General features: G+C 47.8%; 1 protein-coding gene across 1 annotated transcript in view; it reads left to right on the top strand.

The window, feature by feature from the left end:
* Nucleotides 1-7,649: 7,649 nt before the first annotated feature.
* LOC137528381 (G-protein coupled receptor 83-like) overlaps nt 7,650-19,556 on the top strand; it is a 148,184-nt gene continuing 136,277 nt past the window's right edge. The window contains exon 1 of the mRNA XM_068249668.1: nt 7,650-8,272. Within this exon, the coding sequence (XP_068105769.1) occupies nt 7,895-8,272 (378 nt within the window). The 5' untranslated portion in view covers nt 7,650-7,894. The remainder of the gene's footprint in view (nt 8,273-19,556) is intronic.

Here is a 19,556-nt window from a genome sequence, read left to right as displayed (position 1 = left end):
CTCTTCTGCGGGCACCTCAGGCAAGGAATCCCCCCAACAATCACAGGCACCATCTTTAACTCCTCTGCAAACCCCAGTGTGGCCAGAATGTCAGTGGTGGTAACAGCCCTCATTGCGCTTGCGGTGTCTGGACTACAGAGCGCACTGACTGAGGGTAGGCTGCCCGCTGGGGTCGACATGATGACCAACGAGTCCCCATGCACTGCTGGGCGGCTGCTGCTGCTCCTGCGAACAGGAGTGGTGGTGGGGGTGGAGGTGTCTGTTGTAGAGGTGGTGGTGGCCTGCTCGTCATCCACCATCAGCTGCATCACAGGCTCAGCGTTTTTCTCCTCCAATTTGTGGTGCCGATCCTGCTGAAAAATGGCCGCTAGACGCTGCTGCGCATCTGCAGCGTGACTCCCCCATCAGCTGGGCGCCCAGTGCGTCCACGGCCAGTGGCTAGCGGCAGAATGGACACTGGTGTGGCAGAACTGCTGGCGGTGACAGTGCCATCAATGTTCCCTCTCTTCTTGGCCTTGATGCCCTTCCCCCGGGTGCCAGTGCCAGCAGACATAGTACAAGTTTGTGTGATGATGATGTCACCAGATGGATGTGGGGTACTTGCACTTTATTGAAATCGGGGTAATTGGTGTTGGACTTGAATGAATCTGCACGGAGTGACAGACAGCAGAGTAGAACACAGTGTGCACACTAACGGTCTGTCACACACACTGACACTCAGAGTCAGCAGCACAGCAGAAATGCAGTAATCTGTACTAGTAAGCTAACACAGACAGTATTACTCTAACAACTAGCACTGCAGTACTAAATAACTACACAATAATACAGTAATCCCTATGCCCTAAACCATAGTCCCCAACCGTCCCGTTTTCGTCGGGACTGGCACGATTTGGGAGGGCTCTCCCGCTATGACCCCCCAGTGTCCCGACTGGCTGGGGGGTCAGACGCAGGGGCAGACTGTTTGCGCAGGAAGGGAGGCAGCCAGTGAAAGGGTGCTGGTGGCAAAGCGGCGGAGAAGGGGGGAAGTCTCCCCCGCCCTTCCCTCACCTTGGTGCTCCCTTTTCTGGCTCTCCCTTCCGGATTAATGTGTCTCTCTCCGATGGCGCAGCGGCTGACAGCGGGCGGGGAGGACTTACCGCTGTTACGCAGCCGCCGGAGAGAGCTGTGATCTGTGCGCCGCAAGTCTGGTCTACTCAAGACCAGACTAGCGGCGCACAGATCACAGCTCCCTCTGCCGGCTGGAAGGACATCGGTAAGTCCTCTCTGCCCGCTATCACTAAGCCGCTGCGCCATCGGAGGAGACACATTGATCCGGAAGGGAGAGCCAGGAAAGGGAGCCCCAAGGTGAGGGAGGGGGGACTTCCCCCCTTCTCCACCACTTTGCCACCAGCTCCCTTTCACTGGCTGCCTCCCTTCCTGGGGGCACCTATACACCTGGCTATACTGGGGGCACCTATACACCTGGCTACATATACTGGGGAGACCTATACACCTGGCTACATATACTGGGGGAAGCTATACACCTGGCTGCATATACTGGGGACACCTATACACCTGGCTATACTGGGGGCACCTGTACACCTGGCTACATATACTGGGAGCACCTATACACCTGGCTGCATATACTGGGGAGACCTATACACCTGGCTGCATATACTGGGGGCACCTATACACCTGGCTGCATATACTGGGGGCAGCTATACACCTGGCTGCATATACTGGGGGCACCTATACACCTGGCTGCATATACTGGGGAGACCTATACGTCTGGCTATACTGGGGAGACCTATACACCTGGCTGCATATACTGGGGACACCTATACACCTGGCTGCATATACTGGGGACACCTATACACCTGGCTGCATATACTGGGGACACCTATACACCTGGCTGCAAATACTGGGGAGACCTATACACCTAGCTGCATATACTGGGGAGACCTATACACCTATACACCTAGCTACATATACTGGGGGCACCTATACACCTGGCTGCATATACTGGGGAGACCTATACACCTGGCTGCATATACTGGGGAGACCTATACACCTGGCTGCATATACTGGGGAGAGCTATACAACTGGCTGCATATACTGGGGGCACCTATACACCTGGCTGCTTATACTGTGGAGACCTATACACCTGGCTGCATATACTGGGGAGACCTATACACCTGGCTGCATATACTGGGGAGACCTATACACCTAGATGCATATACTGGGGAGACCTATACACCTGGCTACATCTACTGGGGACACCTATACACCTGGCTACATATACTGGGGAGACCTATACACCTGGCTACATATACTGTGGAGATACATTAAATTGATATATTACTAATTTTAAAATGTTAATATGAAGGAAAATGAACCAGGATAGAAAGGACCAGTGTGGTTTGAATTATAAAACCACATATTTTTCTTAGGAAATCTTTATGGTATGCGTGACTAGGGGTGTGACGGGGGCGTGATAAGGGGTGTGGCAGGGGCGTGGCTTAAGTGTCCCTCTTTCTCATCTCAAAATGTTGGGAGGTATGCCTAAACCAGTGGCGTAGCATTCGCTATAGCCACCATAGCGTTGCTACGGGGCCCCTAGCCACAGGGGGCCTGTGCGAGTCGGGGGTCTTTTTTTTTTTCTTTTTTTAATTATGATGCCGTCCGGTCCGGCCGCCCCCCCCCCCCGATAATTTTACACCAGCGCCGCCACTCGCCAGGCTCCCCTGGCCCCCCTACCCTGATAAGGTGGCTGGTGGTGAGGAGGGGGACTATGTGGCGGCGCATTGATCCTCCCTGGTGGCCAGGCCGACACTTACTGTATAGTTCCGGCTTCCGGCCAGCCAGGGAGGGAGAAGGAGGAGACGTGGGAAGAGGAGAGCTGCGAGGCTGCGAGGAGGAGAGCGAGCTGAGCACGGTCACCGACCCGACCCCACGCCACCCCACGCGTAAGTGACGCTGATGGAGCTGGAGGTGGGTGGAAATGGGGGCCAACCCGGGGGACTTGTTGGCTTCTGCCATGTGCCACTCATACCTGGTCCGGTCTGGCCAGCGGCCATGATGCAACCTGTGCTGGCTGGCTGCTGGGGGAAGGGGGGGATAGGGCAGGAGAGTTGCTGGTTGCTGGGGGGGTTATGGGGGAGAAAGTTGCTGGCTGCTGGGGGGGGGGGCAAGGAATTGAGGAGAGAGTTGCTGGCTGCTGGGGGGGGGGGGAATGGAGCGGGCACATATACCCCCTGGCTACATATACTGGGCGCATATACCCCTGGCTACATATACTGGGCGCATATACTCCTGGCTACATATACTGGGCGCATATACCCCTGGCTACATATACTGGGCGCATATACCCCTGGCTACATATACTGGGCGCATATACCCCTGGCTACATATACTGGGCGCATATACCCCTGGCTACATATACTGGGCGCATATACCCCTGGCTACATATACTGGGCGCATATACCCCTGGCTACGTATACTGGGCGCATATACCCCTGGCTACGTATACTGGGCGCATATACCCCTGGCTACATATACTGGGCGCATATACCCCTGGCTACATATACTGGGCGCATATACCCCTGGCTACATATACTGGGCGCATATACCCCTGGCTACGTATACTGGGCGCATATACCCCTGGCTACATATACTGGGAGCATATACCCCTGGCTACATATACTGGGCACATGTATCCCTGGCTACATATACTGGGGACACTGGCTGTTTGTCATTATGTGCATTTACTGGTGAAAAGCTGTCTCTTATTATGTGCGTTTACTGGTGAAAAGCTGTCTCTTATTATGTGCGTTTACTGGTGAAAAGCTGTCTCTTATTATGTGCGTTTACTGGTGAAAAGCTGTCTCTCATTACATGCGTTTTCTGGTGAAAAGCTGTCTCTTATTATGTGCGTTTACTGGTGAAAAGCTGTCTCTTATTATGTGCGTTTACTGGTGAAAAGCTGTCTCTTATTATGTGCTTTTACTGGTGAAAAGCTGTCTCTTATTATGTGCGTTTACTGGGGAAAAGCTGTCTCTTATTATGTGCGTTTACTGGGGAAAAGCTGTCTCTTATTATGTGCGTTTACTGGGGAAAATCGGTCTCTCATTATGTGCATTTACTTCATATTTTTTTATGTAGCTACATTAGCTAGTATAACTACATTAGTTAGCCCCACCCACATGACATCATGGCCACGCCCATTTTAAAAAATGTCCTCGAACATGTTGCCTCCTAACCATTTTTGACTGCCCCCTCATATGTGCCAGTCTAGAACCGGCCCTGTTCCCTGCCTACATATACTGGGCACATATACCCCTGGCTACCTGTTCTGGGGACATCTCTACCCCTGGCTACCTGTTCTGGGGACATCTCTACCCCTGGCCACCTGTTCTGGGGACATCTCTCCCCCTGGCCACCTGTTCTGGGGACATCTATACCCCTGGCCACCTATTCTGGGGACACCTATAGACCTGGCTACTTATACTGTACTTAGAGGGTTGTGGGACTGTTGGGGTGGAGGGTCCTGGAGGAATGTTTGGGTGGTGGGTCCGTGGGGTTGGAAGGTTGTGGGGGGGGGGGCATACATTTTTTTTGCTATGGGGCCCAGTCATTTCTTGCTACGCCCCTGGCCTAAACTATACTGTGTAGCTAAGGCAATAGCACAGGCCTGGCCTGTGTGCACAAACAGCACACACAGACACAGACACCTAACTAGCAGAGCTGCTGCAGGCTGCAGCAGAGACTGTCACAGCTCACAGACAGCAGAGACTTTTACAGCTCACAGACATACACACTAACTACAATCACAATACAACACACTACTAGCTAAACAACAATAAAACAGTGTTATAGTACAGGTGTTAAGGTGTAAAAATGCTGGGTTTAACACAGTATAATGCACTTGCCTTAGCTAAACACACTGGAGTTGTCTCTCAGTGGCAGTCACAAAGCAAGGACGAGATTCTCATCATGGCCCCCTCCTTATATACAGGAGGGACTGGCCAAGGTTCCCCTCTGTGATTGGTTGCTTGGGCTTAGGCTGGGAGCCCTCTGATTGGCTCAATTACATCATGGACGTCATCTCCATGGTAACAGTACCCGGATTTGGATATCCGACCAGTATCCGTGGATATCCGGGTATGCGACCAAATATCCGCATAGAGATATCTGGATTTGGGCCCAGGTATCCAGGATCCGGATCCGGCTGGATAGCATAAAAACGTACCCAGATTTCCGGAATCCAGATGAGCATAGTAATGCGCATTACGATAGTAACGGCCACGCTAATAGCATAGCTCACAGTACTCAGTACTTGCTGGCCGAAGTAAGGGAAATATTGCCATGCGCTGTCTGTGCATGGCAATATTACTGCAGGTACATGCATCAGGCTCTATGTGCCCCACTCAGACCTAATGAAAGTCCATGTTACACACAGCTATGTTTTTTATGTTCAATTTAGTGTTCACAGATTATTGCTTCTGTCAGGAACTTCCTTCTTGATGCCAATTTCAATGCTAGAGATGAGAATGAAGTGTGTTTGGAATAGTGACAGGCAGCATTTTACCCTTTTTATTATTATTAATTTATAAAGTGCCAACATATTCCGTGCTGCTGTACAAAGTATGAAACAAACATGGGGTAATAAAGACAGTGATATATACTAATATACAAAATACAGAATTGGTACAAAATTCAGAATTTGCAGTTACAGTGACAAAAGTAGCATGAATAAAATATGAAACAAATTCCAAGACACAATAAGGCCGCTGCTAGCAGCGGCCGCTATAATAATTTTTCTGGTGCGTGTACATGCCTGCCTAATTTTTCTGGCTGCACTGCAGCTGCAACAACAAAACAAAAGGCATGTACATGTGCCAATTCCCCTCCTTCATTACCTTGCCGCTGTGAAGGGGCTTGCGTATCACAATGAAGCAACGACCGATGGCTATATGTGTGTCTCGTGGGTGGGGGGGGGGGGACAGACCAAATTTGATCAGCTGGACAGTCACTGTTGTTCTATCAATGAGCTATCACAGCCCGGCGACCATATGGGCTTGAAAACCGCCACGGCCTGCACTCTCGCCATGGTGTGCACCAGTCCAGCAAGGCCGTCACTAAACAAACAGCTGTTTGCGGTGCATTACACAGTGAGTTTGGTGTGTCAGTGTGAAGCAGTACTCTAATTACACTCCCTGATTGATGTATACACATGCAAGATGTTTTAAAGCACTTTAGGCCTGCAATTTAGCATTCAATGTGATTTCTGCCCTTAAAACGCTGCTTTGCGTCAAATCCAGATTTTTCCCCGGGACTTTTGGCGTCTATCCCTCTCCGCCATGCCCCCCTCCAGGTGTTAGACCCTTTTCTGACCAGCATAAGTGTTTCTAGTTTTCAAAGCTCGCCTCCTCATTGAAGTCTATTGTGGTTCACAAAAGTTTGCGCAAACCGAACTTTTGCGGAAGTTCGCGAACCAAAAATCGGAGGTTCGGGCAGTCAATACTGATGCTGTCAGCATTGATTTAAGGTGAGCATCTCTATATGGGTGATACACTTAAATTTAAACATCTACTTACACACACAAGGAGCACTTTTGTCTTTTTACTTGCAGATTATTGTTATATTGGTGGTACCAATTTAAAGTAAGCAGCACCCTTGCAGTGCCCTTTTAATAAGTGAACTCCCCCCCCCCCCCCTTTACTCATTATGTAATTTTCACTTTAAAGGGATACTGTAGGGGGTCGGGAGAAAATGAGTTGAACTTACCCGGGGCTTCTAATGGTCCCCCGCAGACATCCTGTGCCTGCGCAACCACTCACCGATGCTCTGGCCCCGCCTCCGGTTCACTTCTGGGATTTCAGACTTTAAAGTCTGAAAACCACTGTGCCTGCGTTGCCGTGTCCTTGCTACCGCTGATGTCACCAGGAGTGTACTACGCAGGCACAGCCCGTACTGGGGCTGCACAGTACGCTCCTGGTGACATCAGCAGGAGCGAGGACACAGCAACGCAGGTGCAGTGGTTTTCAGACTTTAAAGTCTGAGATTCCAGAAGTGAACCGGAGGCGGGGCCGGAGCATCGGTGAGTGGCTGCGTGGGCACAGGATGTCTGCGGGGGACCATTAGAAGCCCCAGGTAAGTTCAACTCATTTTCCCCTGACCACCTACAGTATTCCTTTAAATATTTTCTATATGCTATGTGTCCTTTTAATACTTTCAGTTAAATATGTGGGCTCTTTACACAGGTACAAAGCTTTTTTTTTTTTTTTCGCAATGGCACATGGAGTTTTATGTCTAATTAACAAGTGTTTAGATAATATGCATCTATGATAGGGTTAAATTTGTAAGCTGATTGCCAAGATTGCATTTACAAGGATATGGCAATTGCAATCAACTGATATCAACACACAGAGGAAAATCTGTATGCACGCCTAAAGGGAGGCAGGGGATGTTTTCTTTCACATCACTAGCATTAAGGACTGTCAAAAAAAAAACACTCTCAGTATGGAACAAAGTAGTGTGTTGGAATCAGCTATTGAAAACAGAAGCAGCTCTATTGGCTGGTGGAGAGCAGAGGTGTACGTCACTGTCATGCATGCTATAAAACTGAGAGCCACAATTCAGAATCAAGCTTATCACTACTGAATTGACGAAGAACAGAAAGCAATACAATTTCTTTCCTATCTTCTCTTGAGAACTTTCTGATCAGCAGCAAGACTGAAAATTTGATTTGATGCAAAGCTTCAAAGTCACAACAACTCAGACCCAAAGGATTACCATGGGACAGTCAGTTACTTTCATGGCAAGGTTTTGCACACCTTGACATGGATTTTTAAACTGCTTCAAACTGAGGTCATTTTATAAATTTCATTGGAGGCTGAAGCCTGCATATCCTAAAATGACCAGGCATATGTGGTTCTCTTTACCATATGCATCAAAAACCTTTAGAAGAAACGATGTAGTGAACTCATCGGATATCTTTTCTTTCTATGGCTTTCCTAACATCTCGTCACTCTTTAATGGGGACATAAACATAGATGAGATCGGGGACTTTGAGAATAACACAAAGTATGAAGCAGAGTCACAGAGCATCACGGTGAAAGCCTTGCTTATAGTTGCTTATTCTGTGATCATTGTGATTTCCCTATTTGGAAATATCTTGGTTTGTCATGTCGTCATTAAGAATAAGAGAATACAATCGGCAACCAGTTTGTTCATTGTAAACCTGGCAGTGGCAGATATAATGATTACCCTTCTCAACACCCCTTTCACCTTGGTAAGCTATTAAATGTGTATCACTGTATGTTTTCACCTCCGGCAGCGTGTTATTGTTGTGGTTCATCATTACCGCTATTAATACTTTATAGTGTGGGAGAACTATAACTGTGACTGTAATTTCACTGCACAAAAGATTAGAGAGATATGTGCGGTAAAATAAATGGTTCATGCTGTCATCATTCAAACTAATTACAGCTATACCCTTTACTTAAAAGCATATTCATATTTAAGTCCATAATCCTTCCTTCCTTCCTCATGAATACTCATTGTTCTACAGGACCATGGACAGCTAGACCTGCATGGTTTCAGAGATTGATACAGTTCAGGCACATTCTTTGTACGGATTAAAAACACACACACACACACACACACACACACACACACACACACACACACACACACACACACACACACACACACACACACACACACACACACACACACACTTAATTATGCATAAAATATCTTTTAATCAACATTTCAATTTTTGTGATACAGAAAAGTACACTACTTCTACCAGTTTCTACTTAGACCCTTAGTTACTGATAGATGCTTGCTAACATTGCTCTGTAAGCTGAATCCATAACCATAACTTCCTGCTTACTAAGAGCCTATAATGGCTTTACATTGATTTGAAGAGCCATGGGAGGGAGTGAGCAGGCAGCTGAAGATTCTTGAAATGGAAATGACCATATGTTAATGGTGTAGCAGGTACAGGTCTCGTAATATTTTTTTAAAAAAACGTAACATTTTTCTTACTAAACAATTTTAATGCATGGTTTATAGTAAACAATTTTCTACCCACTGCCCCTGCATGGCCACACCCTCGTTCCCGCTCACGTCACCAGGAGTGTATTGTCCCGGCGCAGTGTTTTTTTTTACTTTAAAGACGGAAATTCCTGAAGTGAACCGGAGGCGGGGACTGGAGCATCAGTGAGTGGCTGTGTGGGCACAGGACGCCTGCGGGGGACCATTAGAAGCTCCAGGTAAGTTAAACTCTTTTTTTTCCCACTACAGTCGTCCTTTAATGCGGTCTTCTGTGAAAACAGCATTTCTAAACATTCAGTAATTCCAGAGATATGGACTGCTGAAGTATGATGAATATGAAGCCAAAGTATGTTGAGCTCTAGAGCTTTCCCATTGGTCAGTGAAACCAGCCATCACACTATGGCAGGGGTAGGGAGATTATGGCTCGGGAGCCAGATGTGGCTCTTTTAATGGCTGCATCTGGCTCACAGACAAATCAGTAGGGTTGATTCATGCCTCAAACAGCGCAGCTTAATATGGCAGCGCAAGTAACATTTTCAAAGTAGGCACACTATTGCTGTAACATGCACTACTAACTTACTCGCGCTACCCCAAAACAAACGGCTGCTCCAATTGTTCCACCCTGGACCTGTCAGGTGCAGTGACTTTGTAGGACAAGATCCCCGCACATTGATTGGCCAAAGTGCGGGGATCTTGTCCTACAAAGTGAATCAACCCCCAAGTCAGCTAGCTAATTGTACAAGCTGTCAGTCGGTATTTCTCCTGTCTGGCTCTCGGGGGAAATTGCTGATGTTGCTGAAACCCAAGAGAAGCTGAAGTCGTGTCTGATACTTCTGCTGCCCAGAGAATCAACTGTATACACATCACCATAGCAACGGGGACGTGAGCCCTTTGCTGCACATGCGTATATTCCCAGTTTGAAAGATATTGTATGGCTCTCAGGGAAATACATTTTAAAATATGTGGCGTTTATGGCTCTCTCAGCCAAAAAGGTTCCTGACCCCTGCACTATGGAAAGAGAGGAGTCAATGTTGACCTTTTCTGGAATATTTTAAATTTGCATATCACTGAAACTACTGGTCATTTTGACATACAGTTTTCACTTCAGGTAACTTAATTTTATCTATTTGCTTCAGCATCTTCATTTACTTAGGAATGTAATGAGCTACTTTAAGGGCCCTCTCACATTACTGAAATTGTGTTGCGTTGCATCAGAGCAACACAAATGCAACAATAGTCCTATGAGGCTATCACATTGATGATTGAAAGAATTTCAATGGATTTTATAGCAGCTAACTTACATGTGTGTGTTGATCTTACTGACTGAGATTGTGCACATAATTAAATTATTTCATCTAGAATGCATCCAGACTTGATGAACATATAGTGAGCCACCTACAAAGACACGGGAGATACATCTTTGTAAAAAATGAATCAATCTACTGCATAGGTTTAGCAGGAAGGTTTAAACATCAGATCCTTCTAAAGATGGTGTACACATGCAAACGATCAGTTAGTTCATATAAAAGACCCCAAAACCACTTTTGTAGTCCATTTACTTCCTTTTTATGCATGCTTGTGCTGTTCACACAAAAGTTACAAAATATAGGATGATGGAAAGGATGATTGTCGGCAGAACATATTTGCCAGGATGGATTTGAGAGATTGAGAGACAAATATCTTTTGTTATCATTGGAGATTTTTTATAAACTTTTTTCAATGAGTATCTGTCAATTCATCATTAATTGCTTGGTTTTCAAAGATTTTTATTTTATGTCTGCATGTGACTTAGGTTTCCTATCCAAAGGCCATTTAGTTTCAAACAGTTTTATTGACATAAAAGTCAGAATTTAGGCATACAGACTGCAGAGATAAGTCCCGGTGGGACATTAACCAATGAACAAGTAATTAACATATAACAGAACATGTAACATGTAACATTGTCATATGGTGCATTAACAGGATATGGCGAGAAAGAAATTAAGCATGAGAGTAGTACATGAGACACAGTGCAACCCGCGAAGTTTAATCTAGCGGACACGATGATCCAACAATGCACTGATAGAGAGGGGTTCAAACCGATAATGAAGTAGCTTATAGACCTCCTTCACCATGTACAGTAAGCCAGGGCTGCCAGGGTTTTGAAAAGACCTCAATTGTATCATTTGAAATGGCAATAAGTCTTTCTGTAATTAATATATCAGTATCTTTAGTTAAGTTTATAGATAAGGAGGGTTGTTTCCACTGATCCAAAGGCCATTTAGATGTATATGTTTACAAACCATTTAATTGAAACACCGACTGTTTAAAAAAAAAAAAGGGTGGGAAAAAATGATTTTTCAGTCACATGCGTAAATACTTTCTGTGTACCAAACAGTATACATGTGCCATGGGTTCAACATAGTTTAAACTATTTAAAATGTATAGAAAAACATAGCAAGCTCCCCAAATGGAAACCCAGTTTTAAATACCGCTGCATGTGTGTGACAATCCAGCACCGCGGTCCCGTCTAACTTACTCCAATTACCATTGGGGCATAGTCGCATGATCCGATGGCTTGAAAGACTGTGAGCAAGCTGACTTTAAAAAGACCGGTTGCTGGATAACAGATAATAATGTGACAAAGCGTGCCAATCCTATCTAATAATCTACTACTACCGTTACCATTTGAGGAATAGTTGCATCCGAAGGCTCAAAATATGATGAACAGACTGAAGCTGAAGATTGGTCGCAACACTGCCAACAACAATGTGATATCCACTCACCAGTCCCATCTTACTAGGCCACAGTTGCCATACCAGTCTTATTTACTAGAGACTTCTAGAGGCAATTTCACTGTAAGCGTAGTAAACGTTTAAGATTGGTTGGTGGGTCTATACATGATACAATCTCAATTGTGCATATAACTGGTAAAATAAAATTATCGATTTCATCCTGGAAATCAATAGTAATGCTGCCACCACTGTCCAGATTAACTGGGAGTGGACAGACTCTACCTTGCTACTCCTAAAAGGAAGAAACGGTTACTTTACAACCTAGCTAGCAAATAAACAATTTAAAATAAGATAATAGTGTGTCTCTTCTGAGGCAGAGTTCTAAGCAACGATCAGATAAGCAGTAACGTGCAAGACTGAAACAATTTAATTGTTAGTTTTATTATAAAACTATACACACAAATATACTTTATACTATACACCTGTCAGTCAGAACAGACTGGGGCTATGTAAAGTAAGAGATGAGAAAATGAAAGAGAATGTCAATAATACAGTTCGAGATACCATTATTGGAAGTCCATGTGGCAATAGAAAGTCCATGTGGCGATCAAAATTCTTTGTCTGGAAAAGTCCAAGATGGCAGCTTGCCAGTGTCCACTTGGCCTGTTGGATGGTACTCGACAATACATGATAAACAAAGGACCTGGACCTGAGTGCGTGGCTGTGTTTTAACATACTCTGTAGGTGGGAGTGGTTATGATACGCAGAAGTCCAGCCTTGTGTAACTGGAACAGGGGGCACTTCTTGCCCCGAGAGAAAAGATTTTGCCACAATACTAGTTTTACTCGGCCTCTCCATGCCCATAGGTCACACCAAGAAATCAAATGCATATCCGCATTCACTGCAACATTACAAATCCCCAGAGATACCATTCGAGATACCATTATTGGAAGTCCATGTGGCAATAGAAAGTCCATGTGGCGATCAAAATTCTTTGTCTGGAAAAGTCCAAGATGGCAGCTTGCCAGTGTCCACTTGGCCTGTTGGATGGTACTCGACAATAGATGATAAACAAAGGACCCGGACCTGAGTGCGTGGCTGTGTTTTAACATCCTCTGTAGGTGGGAGTGGTTATGATACGCAGAGGTCCAGCCTTGTGTAACTGGAACAGGGGGCACTTCTTGCCCCGAGAGAAAAGATTTTGCCACAATACTAGTTTTACTCGGCCTCTCCATGCCCATAGGTCACACCAAGAAATCAAATGCATATCCGCATTCACTGCAACATTACAAATCCCCAGATATCAAACATGAGGGGTGTGACAGGAGTAGACGTGGTTTGTCAAACCCGTATTGCTATACAATCTTAGGTCCTATCATTCTGGAAGTTTTTCAGAAGGTGTGTTAGAATGAACTTAACTATCTCTAAAAAAATGGTGCTGCTAGCATCATCGAATCATCCTAAAAACTAAGAAATTATGAGGAGATGTTTAACTGGGAGGTTACTGTGAGGTCACTTTCTTTTGGTAGAAACCAACTGTGTTATAAGCATCTCTCAGCTTCCTTTTGATGCTCTTTAGAGGTGCCAAAGCTGGAGAGCGCTCCACTCTGCTAGACCCAGTTTACGTTTTCTGTCAGAGCAGAAGCCAGATTTATGGCATTGTCACACAGCAGGGGCTGTGCTTTCCAGAAAGCCTGATAAGGGACCAGGGCTGAATTAATTCCTTCTGCCCCTTTGATGTAACTTTGGAAAGCTTATGCTACTAGCAGGCAGGGTTGCTTGCCAGAGATAGCGAATTCGAATTTACCCGTGATCACGGGTAGATTTTCATGATTGCCAAACTCGAATTCGAAGAGCGATACTGCTCCTGAATTCGAAGTCGAATGTACCCAAATAGTCACTCTCGAATTCGGCTGTGATCACGGGTGTTAACGCGTGATCACAAATTCGTCTTTCAGTATCCAGGGAATGACGTCATTGGGCCAATCAGAAGGCCCCCAGCCGAGGCCCTAGCAGCCAATCAAAGGAGGGGAGCCTGGCCCTCCCTTTCTCTATATAAGGCGGCAGCCATCTTAGGGAGCCCGTCCTTGCTTGTGACTCTGCGATACTGAGAGCATCTCCAGTGCTGCTGCGTGTCATAGCAAGTGTTTTTCAACTGTTAAACCTAGCGTTTTGCCTCCTAGTCCTACACACATTCTACACACATTGATTATATTGTTTTACACTTAGTTAGTGATTTGATTGTTATAGTTCAGTCAGCTAGTGTAGTGTACTGTATACTGTGCTAGGTTAGTGTTAGGTCTGTGTGCAGGCTAGGGCCTGCTAGCCTAGGTAGTCTTAGCCTACTAGCTTAGGTAGGTTAGGGATTATAGTTAGTTGTGTACTAGTACTTGTTTACTTAATTTGTACTGTTAGTCTGTGAGTTTATTAGCTTCAGTACTGTGTTAGTTAGTTACTTTACAAGCCAGCATCTGTTGTGATCTGTGACTGTCATCTGCCCGACCCTATTGATTGCATCCGTGTGTGACAGACTTTTATTGTCACTCACTGTCTGTCACACAAGTTATTTATCGACTACTGTATACACTACTGCTAGGGATTATAGTTAGTAGTAGTTGTTACCTACGTACTAGTGTACTTAAAGAGAATCTGTATTGTTAAAATCGCACAAAAGTAAACATACCAGCAGTGGCGTCCCTACCATGGGGCGGCCAGGAGCGCTCCGCTCCGGGTGTCAGCTCCAGGGGGGGTGTCATCAAGGCCTCCCCAGAAGCCTTGATGACACAGGAGGGGAAGCAGCGCTGAAGGAGGGGTGGCAGCGTCGGCGGGGAGGGGGGAAATACCCCCCCACATCTCCCTCACCTGGGTCCCCTCCTTCGGCGCTTCCCCTCCACGGGCGCCGGCAACGGGCACTGACAGGGCGGCTGATAGCCGCCCTCAGTTTACCCGAGCAGGGCTACGGGAAGATGGCCGCCGAAGCCCGCACTGGAGACAAAAATAGACGGCAAGATGGCGTCGGCGGCCATCTTGCCGTCTATTTTTGTCTCCAGTGTGGGCTTCGGCGGCCATCTCCCGTAGCCCTGCACTGATGACGCAGCAGGAGACGGCGCGGGACATTCAAGAGGAGCTGCGGAGGCTGCCTGGGACTCGGAAGAGAGGTTTCATCTGCAGGTAAGGTTTTTTTCTTTTACAGGTGCACCGGCCCGGCCACCCACTGCTGCTGCCCACCTACCCACCGCTGCTGCCCACCTACCTACCACTGCTGCCCACCACCTACCCACCACTGCTGCCCACCTACCCACCAGGCTACCCACCACTGCTGCCCACCTACCCACCACTGCTGCCCACCTACCCACCGCTGCTGCCCACCTACCCACCACTGCTGCCCACCTACCCACCACTGCTGCCCACCTACCCACCAGGCTACCCAGCAGGCTGCCCACCTACCCACCACTGCTGCCTACCTACCCACCAGGCTACCCACCAGGCTACCCACCACTGCTGCCCACCTACCCACTGCTGCTGCCCACCTACCCACCGCTGCTGCCCACCTACCCACCACTGCTGCCCACCTACCCACCGCTGCTGCCCACCTACCCACCAGGCTACCCACCACTGCTGCCCACCTACCCACCACTGCTGCCCACCTACCCACCAGGCTACCCAGCAGGCTGCCCACCTACCCACCAGGCTACCCACCACTGCTGCCCACCTACCCACCACTGCTGCCCACCTACCCACCACTGCTACCCAGCAGGCTGCCCACCTACCCACCAGGCTACCCAGCAGGCTGCCCACCTACCCACCACTGCTGCCCCCCTACCCACCATGCTACCCACCTACCCACCACTGCTGCCCACCTACCCACCAGGCTACCCAGCAGGCTACCCACCACTGCTGCCCCCTACCCACCACTGCTACCCAGCAGGCTGCCCACCTACCCACTAGGCAATCAGGCTGCTCACCCTTCACCACCTACCCACCAGGCTATCAGCTTGCCAACACTCAAATCTGCTACCGATATTGTGTATTTTGTGGTCAGATCTGCTACCGACATTGTGTATTTTGTGGTCAGTTTAACTACCGTCATTATGTATTTTGTGGTCAGTTTAACTACCGTCGTGTATTTTGTGGTCAGTTTAACTACCGTCATTGTGTATTTTGTGGTCAGTTTAACTACTGATATTGTGTATTTTGTGGTGAAATCTGGTGCTGACATTGTGTATGTTCTGGTCAAATCTACCGCAAGATTGAATGATTTTTTTCTGGTCAAATCTGCCGACATGATTGAATGTATTTTCTTGTGAAATCTGCTCACATAACGTGTAATGTCTGGTGAAATGTTCTCGCATTACGTGTATTTTATGTTGAAAGCTTCTGACATTTTGTGTATTTTCTGGAGAAAAGCTGCGCAATGATGTGAATTTTCTGGAGAAAGGTTGGGTGCACTTTTAAATTAGCTCCGCCCCATCCGGTCATAGCCACGCCGCAGGTGGTGTACCGTGGGGGGTGTCTTTCAATACCTAGCACCGGGTGTCAAATGCCCTAGGTACGCCACTGCATACCAGTGCATTAGGGGACATCTCCTATTACCCTCTGACACAATTTCGCCACTCCCCGCCGCATTAAAAGTGGTTAAAAACAGTTTTAAAAAGTTTGTTTATAAACAAACAAAATGGCCACCAAAACAGGAAGTAGGTTGATGTACAGTATGTCCACACATAGAAAATACATTCATACACAAGCAGGCTGTATACACCCTTCCTTTTGAATCTCAAGAGATAATTTGTGTGTTTCTTTCCCCCTTCAGCTATCTTCCACTGAAGTGTCAGGCTGTTTCTTCCTGCAGAGTGCAGACAGCTCTGCCTGTATGTAATTCCTCAGTATGTGAAAGCCCAGCCAGCTCAGAGGAGGATTTATCCAGCTTGTAAAAGATAAGAGAAAAGAGAGAAGCTGCCCTAATCTAAATAATACACAGTCAGTGTGCAGAGAGGGGCCTGGAGGGGGGAGATGCATCACAGAACCACAACACTGAAGAACTTGGCAGCCTTCCAGACACAGGCTGACAAGTCTGACAAGAGAGAGATAAGTTGATTTATTACAGAGATGGTGATAGTAGAACGTGCTGCAGTAAGCCAGAGCACATTAGAATAGCTTTAGGAACTTGTAGGATGATAAAAACAGGATGCAATTTTTGTTACGGAGTCTCTTTAATTTGTACTGCTATAGTCTGTGAGTTTATTTAGTGCCGCAGGCTTCACTACTACTGTGTAATAGTTACTTCACAGGCCACTAGGCCAGGCCAGCATCTGTTGTGATCTATGACTGTCATCTGCCCGACCCTATTGATTGCGTGTGTGTGTGACAGACGTTTATTGTCACTGTCTGACTGTCACACGAGTTAGTTATCGACTACTACACTACTACTAGGGATTATAGTTAATTGTTACCTACGTACTAGTTTACTTAATATGTACTGCTATAGTCTGTGAGTTTATTTAGTGCCGCAGGCTTCACTACTACTACTGTGTAATAGTTACTTCACAGGCCAAGTCAGCATCTGTTGTGATCTGTGACTGTCATCTGCCCGACCCTATTGATTGCGTCCGTGTGTGACAGACTTTTATTTGTCACTGTCTGACTGTCACATGAGTTAGTTATCAACTACTGTACACTACACTACTGTTAGTACTACTACTATAAAAAAAAAATTCTCTTTTTTTGTCATTCACCACCAGTCACCACCAACCCAGACTCTTTATTAAAGTTTATAACCTTTCCCGCCCTATATATATATATATATATATATATATATATATATATATATATATATTTTTTTTTTTTTTTTTTTTGTTTTTTTTGTTTTTCTTATTGTGTTTGTATACTATTGCACAATGACTGGCAGAGGTAGAGGGCAAGGCACCACCAGGAGAGGCAGCGCCATTGCTGCAGCCACTGGCAGCACCAGCAGGTCTGTGACTGGTCCGCTGCCAGCCACTGACCGCAGAGTTGTGGAGGAGGGAGCAGAGGCACAGCAGCAGCGTGTTGCGCCCATATTTGCCATGGGTCGTCGCCCCCCGGCCCATTGCGGAGAGTCAGGCACAGGCTGTCGTGGAAATGATGTCGGAGCAGCATGCCACCGTTTCCAGCCAGACCTCCAGCACCAGCGAGACCAGTGCCACCACCACCAGCACTCTGGTCTGCAGCAGGCCTCCACCACCGCTTGAGGTCACATTGACCCCTGTGACCAGCCTGCCATCACTGACCTCGCTCTTCACCCCAGGGGCCGCAAGCGTTTTGAGGGATGTTTGAGGAGGGGAGGAGATTATGGGGGCATGCAAGGATGAGGAGGAGGAGGAGTATGAGGTGGAGGAGTTTGTTGTTGGCGCACAACAACCAAAATTTCATGTGGAGGAGGAGGGGCCTGGTGTAGGGGATGTTGGGGCAGAGGAGTTGGTTGAGGGTTCAGAGGAGATGTTTGGGGATGATGATGATGATGATGATGAGGTGGGGGACCATCCCTATATGCCACAACCAGCACAGTTGGTTGAAGGCAGCTCATCATCGGAGGAGGAGGCGTCTCTGGCACAGAGTCGCGGCAGCAGCATTGCGGCCAGCACAGGACGTGGAAGGCAGGAGTCACAGCCTGCTGCTTCAGCCACTACCACCACCTGCACCAAAGCTCCTCCAAGCAAAGGGAAAAAAACTCAGCCCTTCAAAGGCAAAACCCTACCCAGCCCTCAAGCTTATAGGGCAAGTCGAAATCCCCAGTCTGGCGGTACTTCACTGTGTGCGTTGACGACAAGACCCGTGCCATTTGCCACATTTGCGGTGCCAGCCTGAGCAGAGGTCGCAATCTGAACAAGTTCGGTACCTTGTGCCTGCAGACCCACTTGGAGACCAAACATTTTAAGGACTACAGTAAGTTTCTGAAGCTGAAGGACAGTGGCGCAGGCAGTGGTCAGAGCCAGACAGCCACTACACAGACTTCAGCAGAAGCAGCAGCAGCATCCCACCCTTCTGTTCATCCAGCATCAGCAGCAGGAGCACAGAAACTCACTGCTCCCCCCCCCCCCCAGGCATCCAGTCCTCAGTGGCCTCATCTGCTCCCTCCACAGTCGCCTCCTCATCCTCCCGTGCAAGCAAACGCTGCCAGACCCTGCTCAGCGAGTCATTTCCCGGTGTGACCAAGGTTCTGCCTCCCACCAACAGGCGCATCAGGGTGCTGAACCGGTTGCTTGCCCGGGCCATGTTCAACCAGCTCCTGCCATACTCCTTTGTGCAGAAGGGGAGTGACATGAGAACGCTCCTACAGTACGGGATTCCCGGAGTGGCAAATCCCAAGCCGCCACTACTTCTCCCGCACGGCGATCCCAGCACTGCACCACTTTGCTATGGCGAACGTGGGCCGCTCGCTCAATCACGCCATGAATGAGCGGATCCACGTCCCCATGGATTCATGGAACAGCCATTTTGGGACAGACCACTACCTGTCCTTCACGGCCCACTGGGTCAGCCTGGTGGTATGCGCCAGCGAGGAAGCAGCAGGTCCATCCTCGGGCGCATCAGCAGCAGCCGCACTACCAGTAGTCCACTATGTGGTGCCCCCACACGGGGTCAGGGGAGAAGCAGCAGCTCCCACCGCCAAGCGACCCCACCTCAACAGCATTGTGAAGGGCTACCATTGCCAAGCGCTGCTGGAGATGAGAAGCCTGGGTAAGAACAGTCTGATGGCAGCCACCGTGCTCCGCTACCTGGGGGAGCAGGAGAAGACGTGGCTGACCCCCAGAGGCCGCAGTG

This window comes from Hyperolius riggenbachi, chromosome 8 (genome assembly GCF_040937935.1).
Source record: "Hyperolius riggenbachi isolate aHypRig1 chromosome 8, aHypRig1.pri, whole genome shotgun sequence".
Lineage (NCBI taxonomy): Eukaryota > Metazoa > Chordata > Amphibia > Anura > Hyperoliidae > Hyperolius > Hyperolius riggenbachi.
The sequence above is the reverse complement of the archived record's forward strand: the minus strand, read 5'-3'. Positions and strand labels throughout refer to the sequence as shown.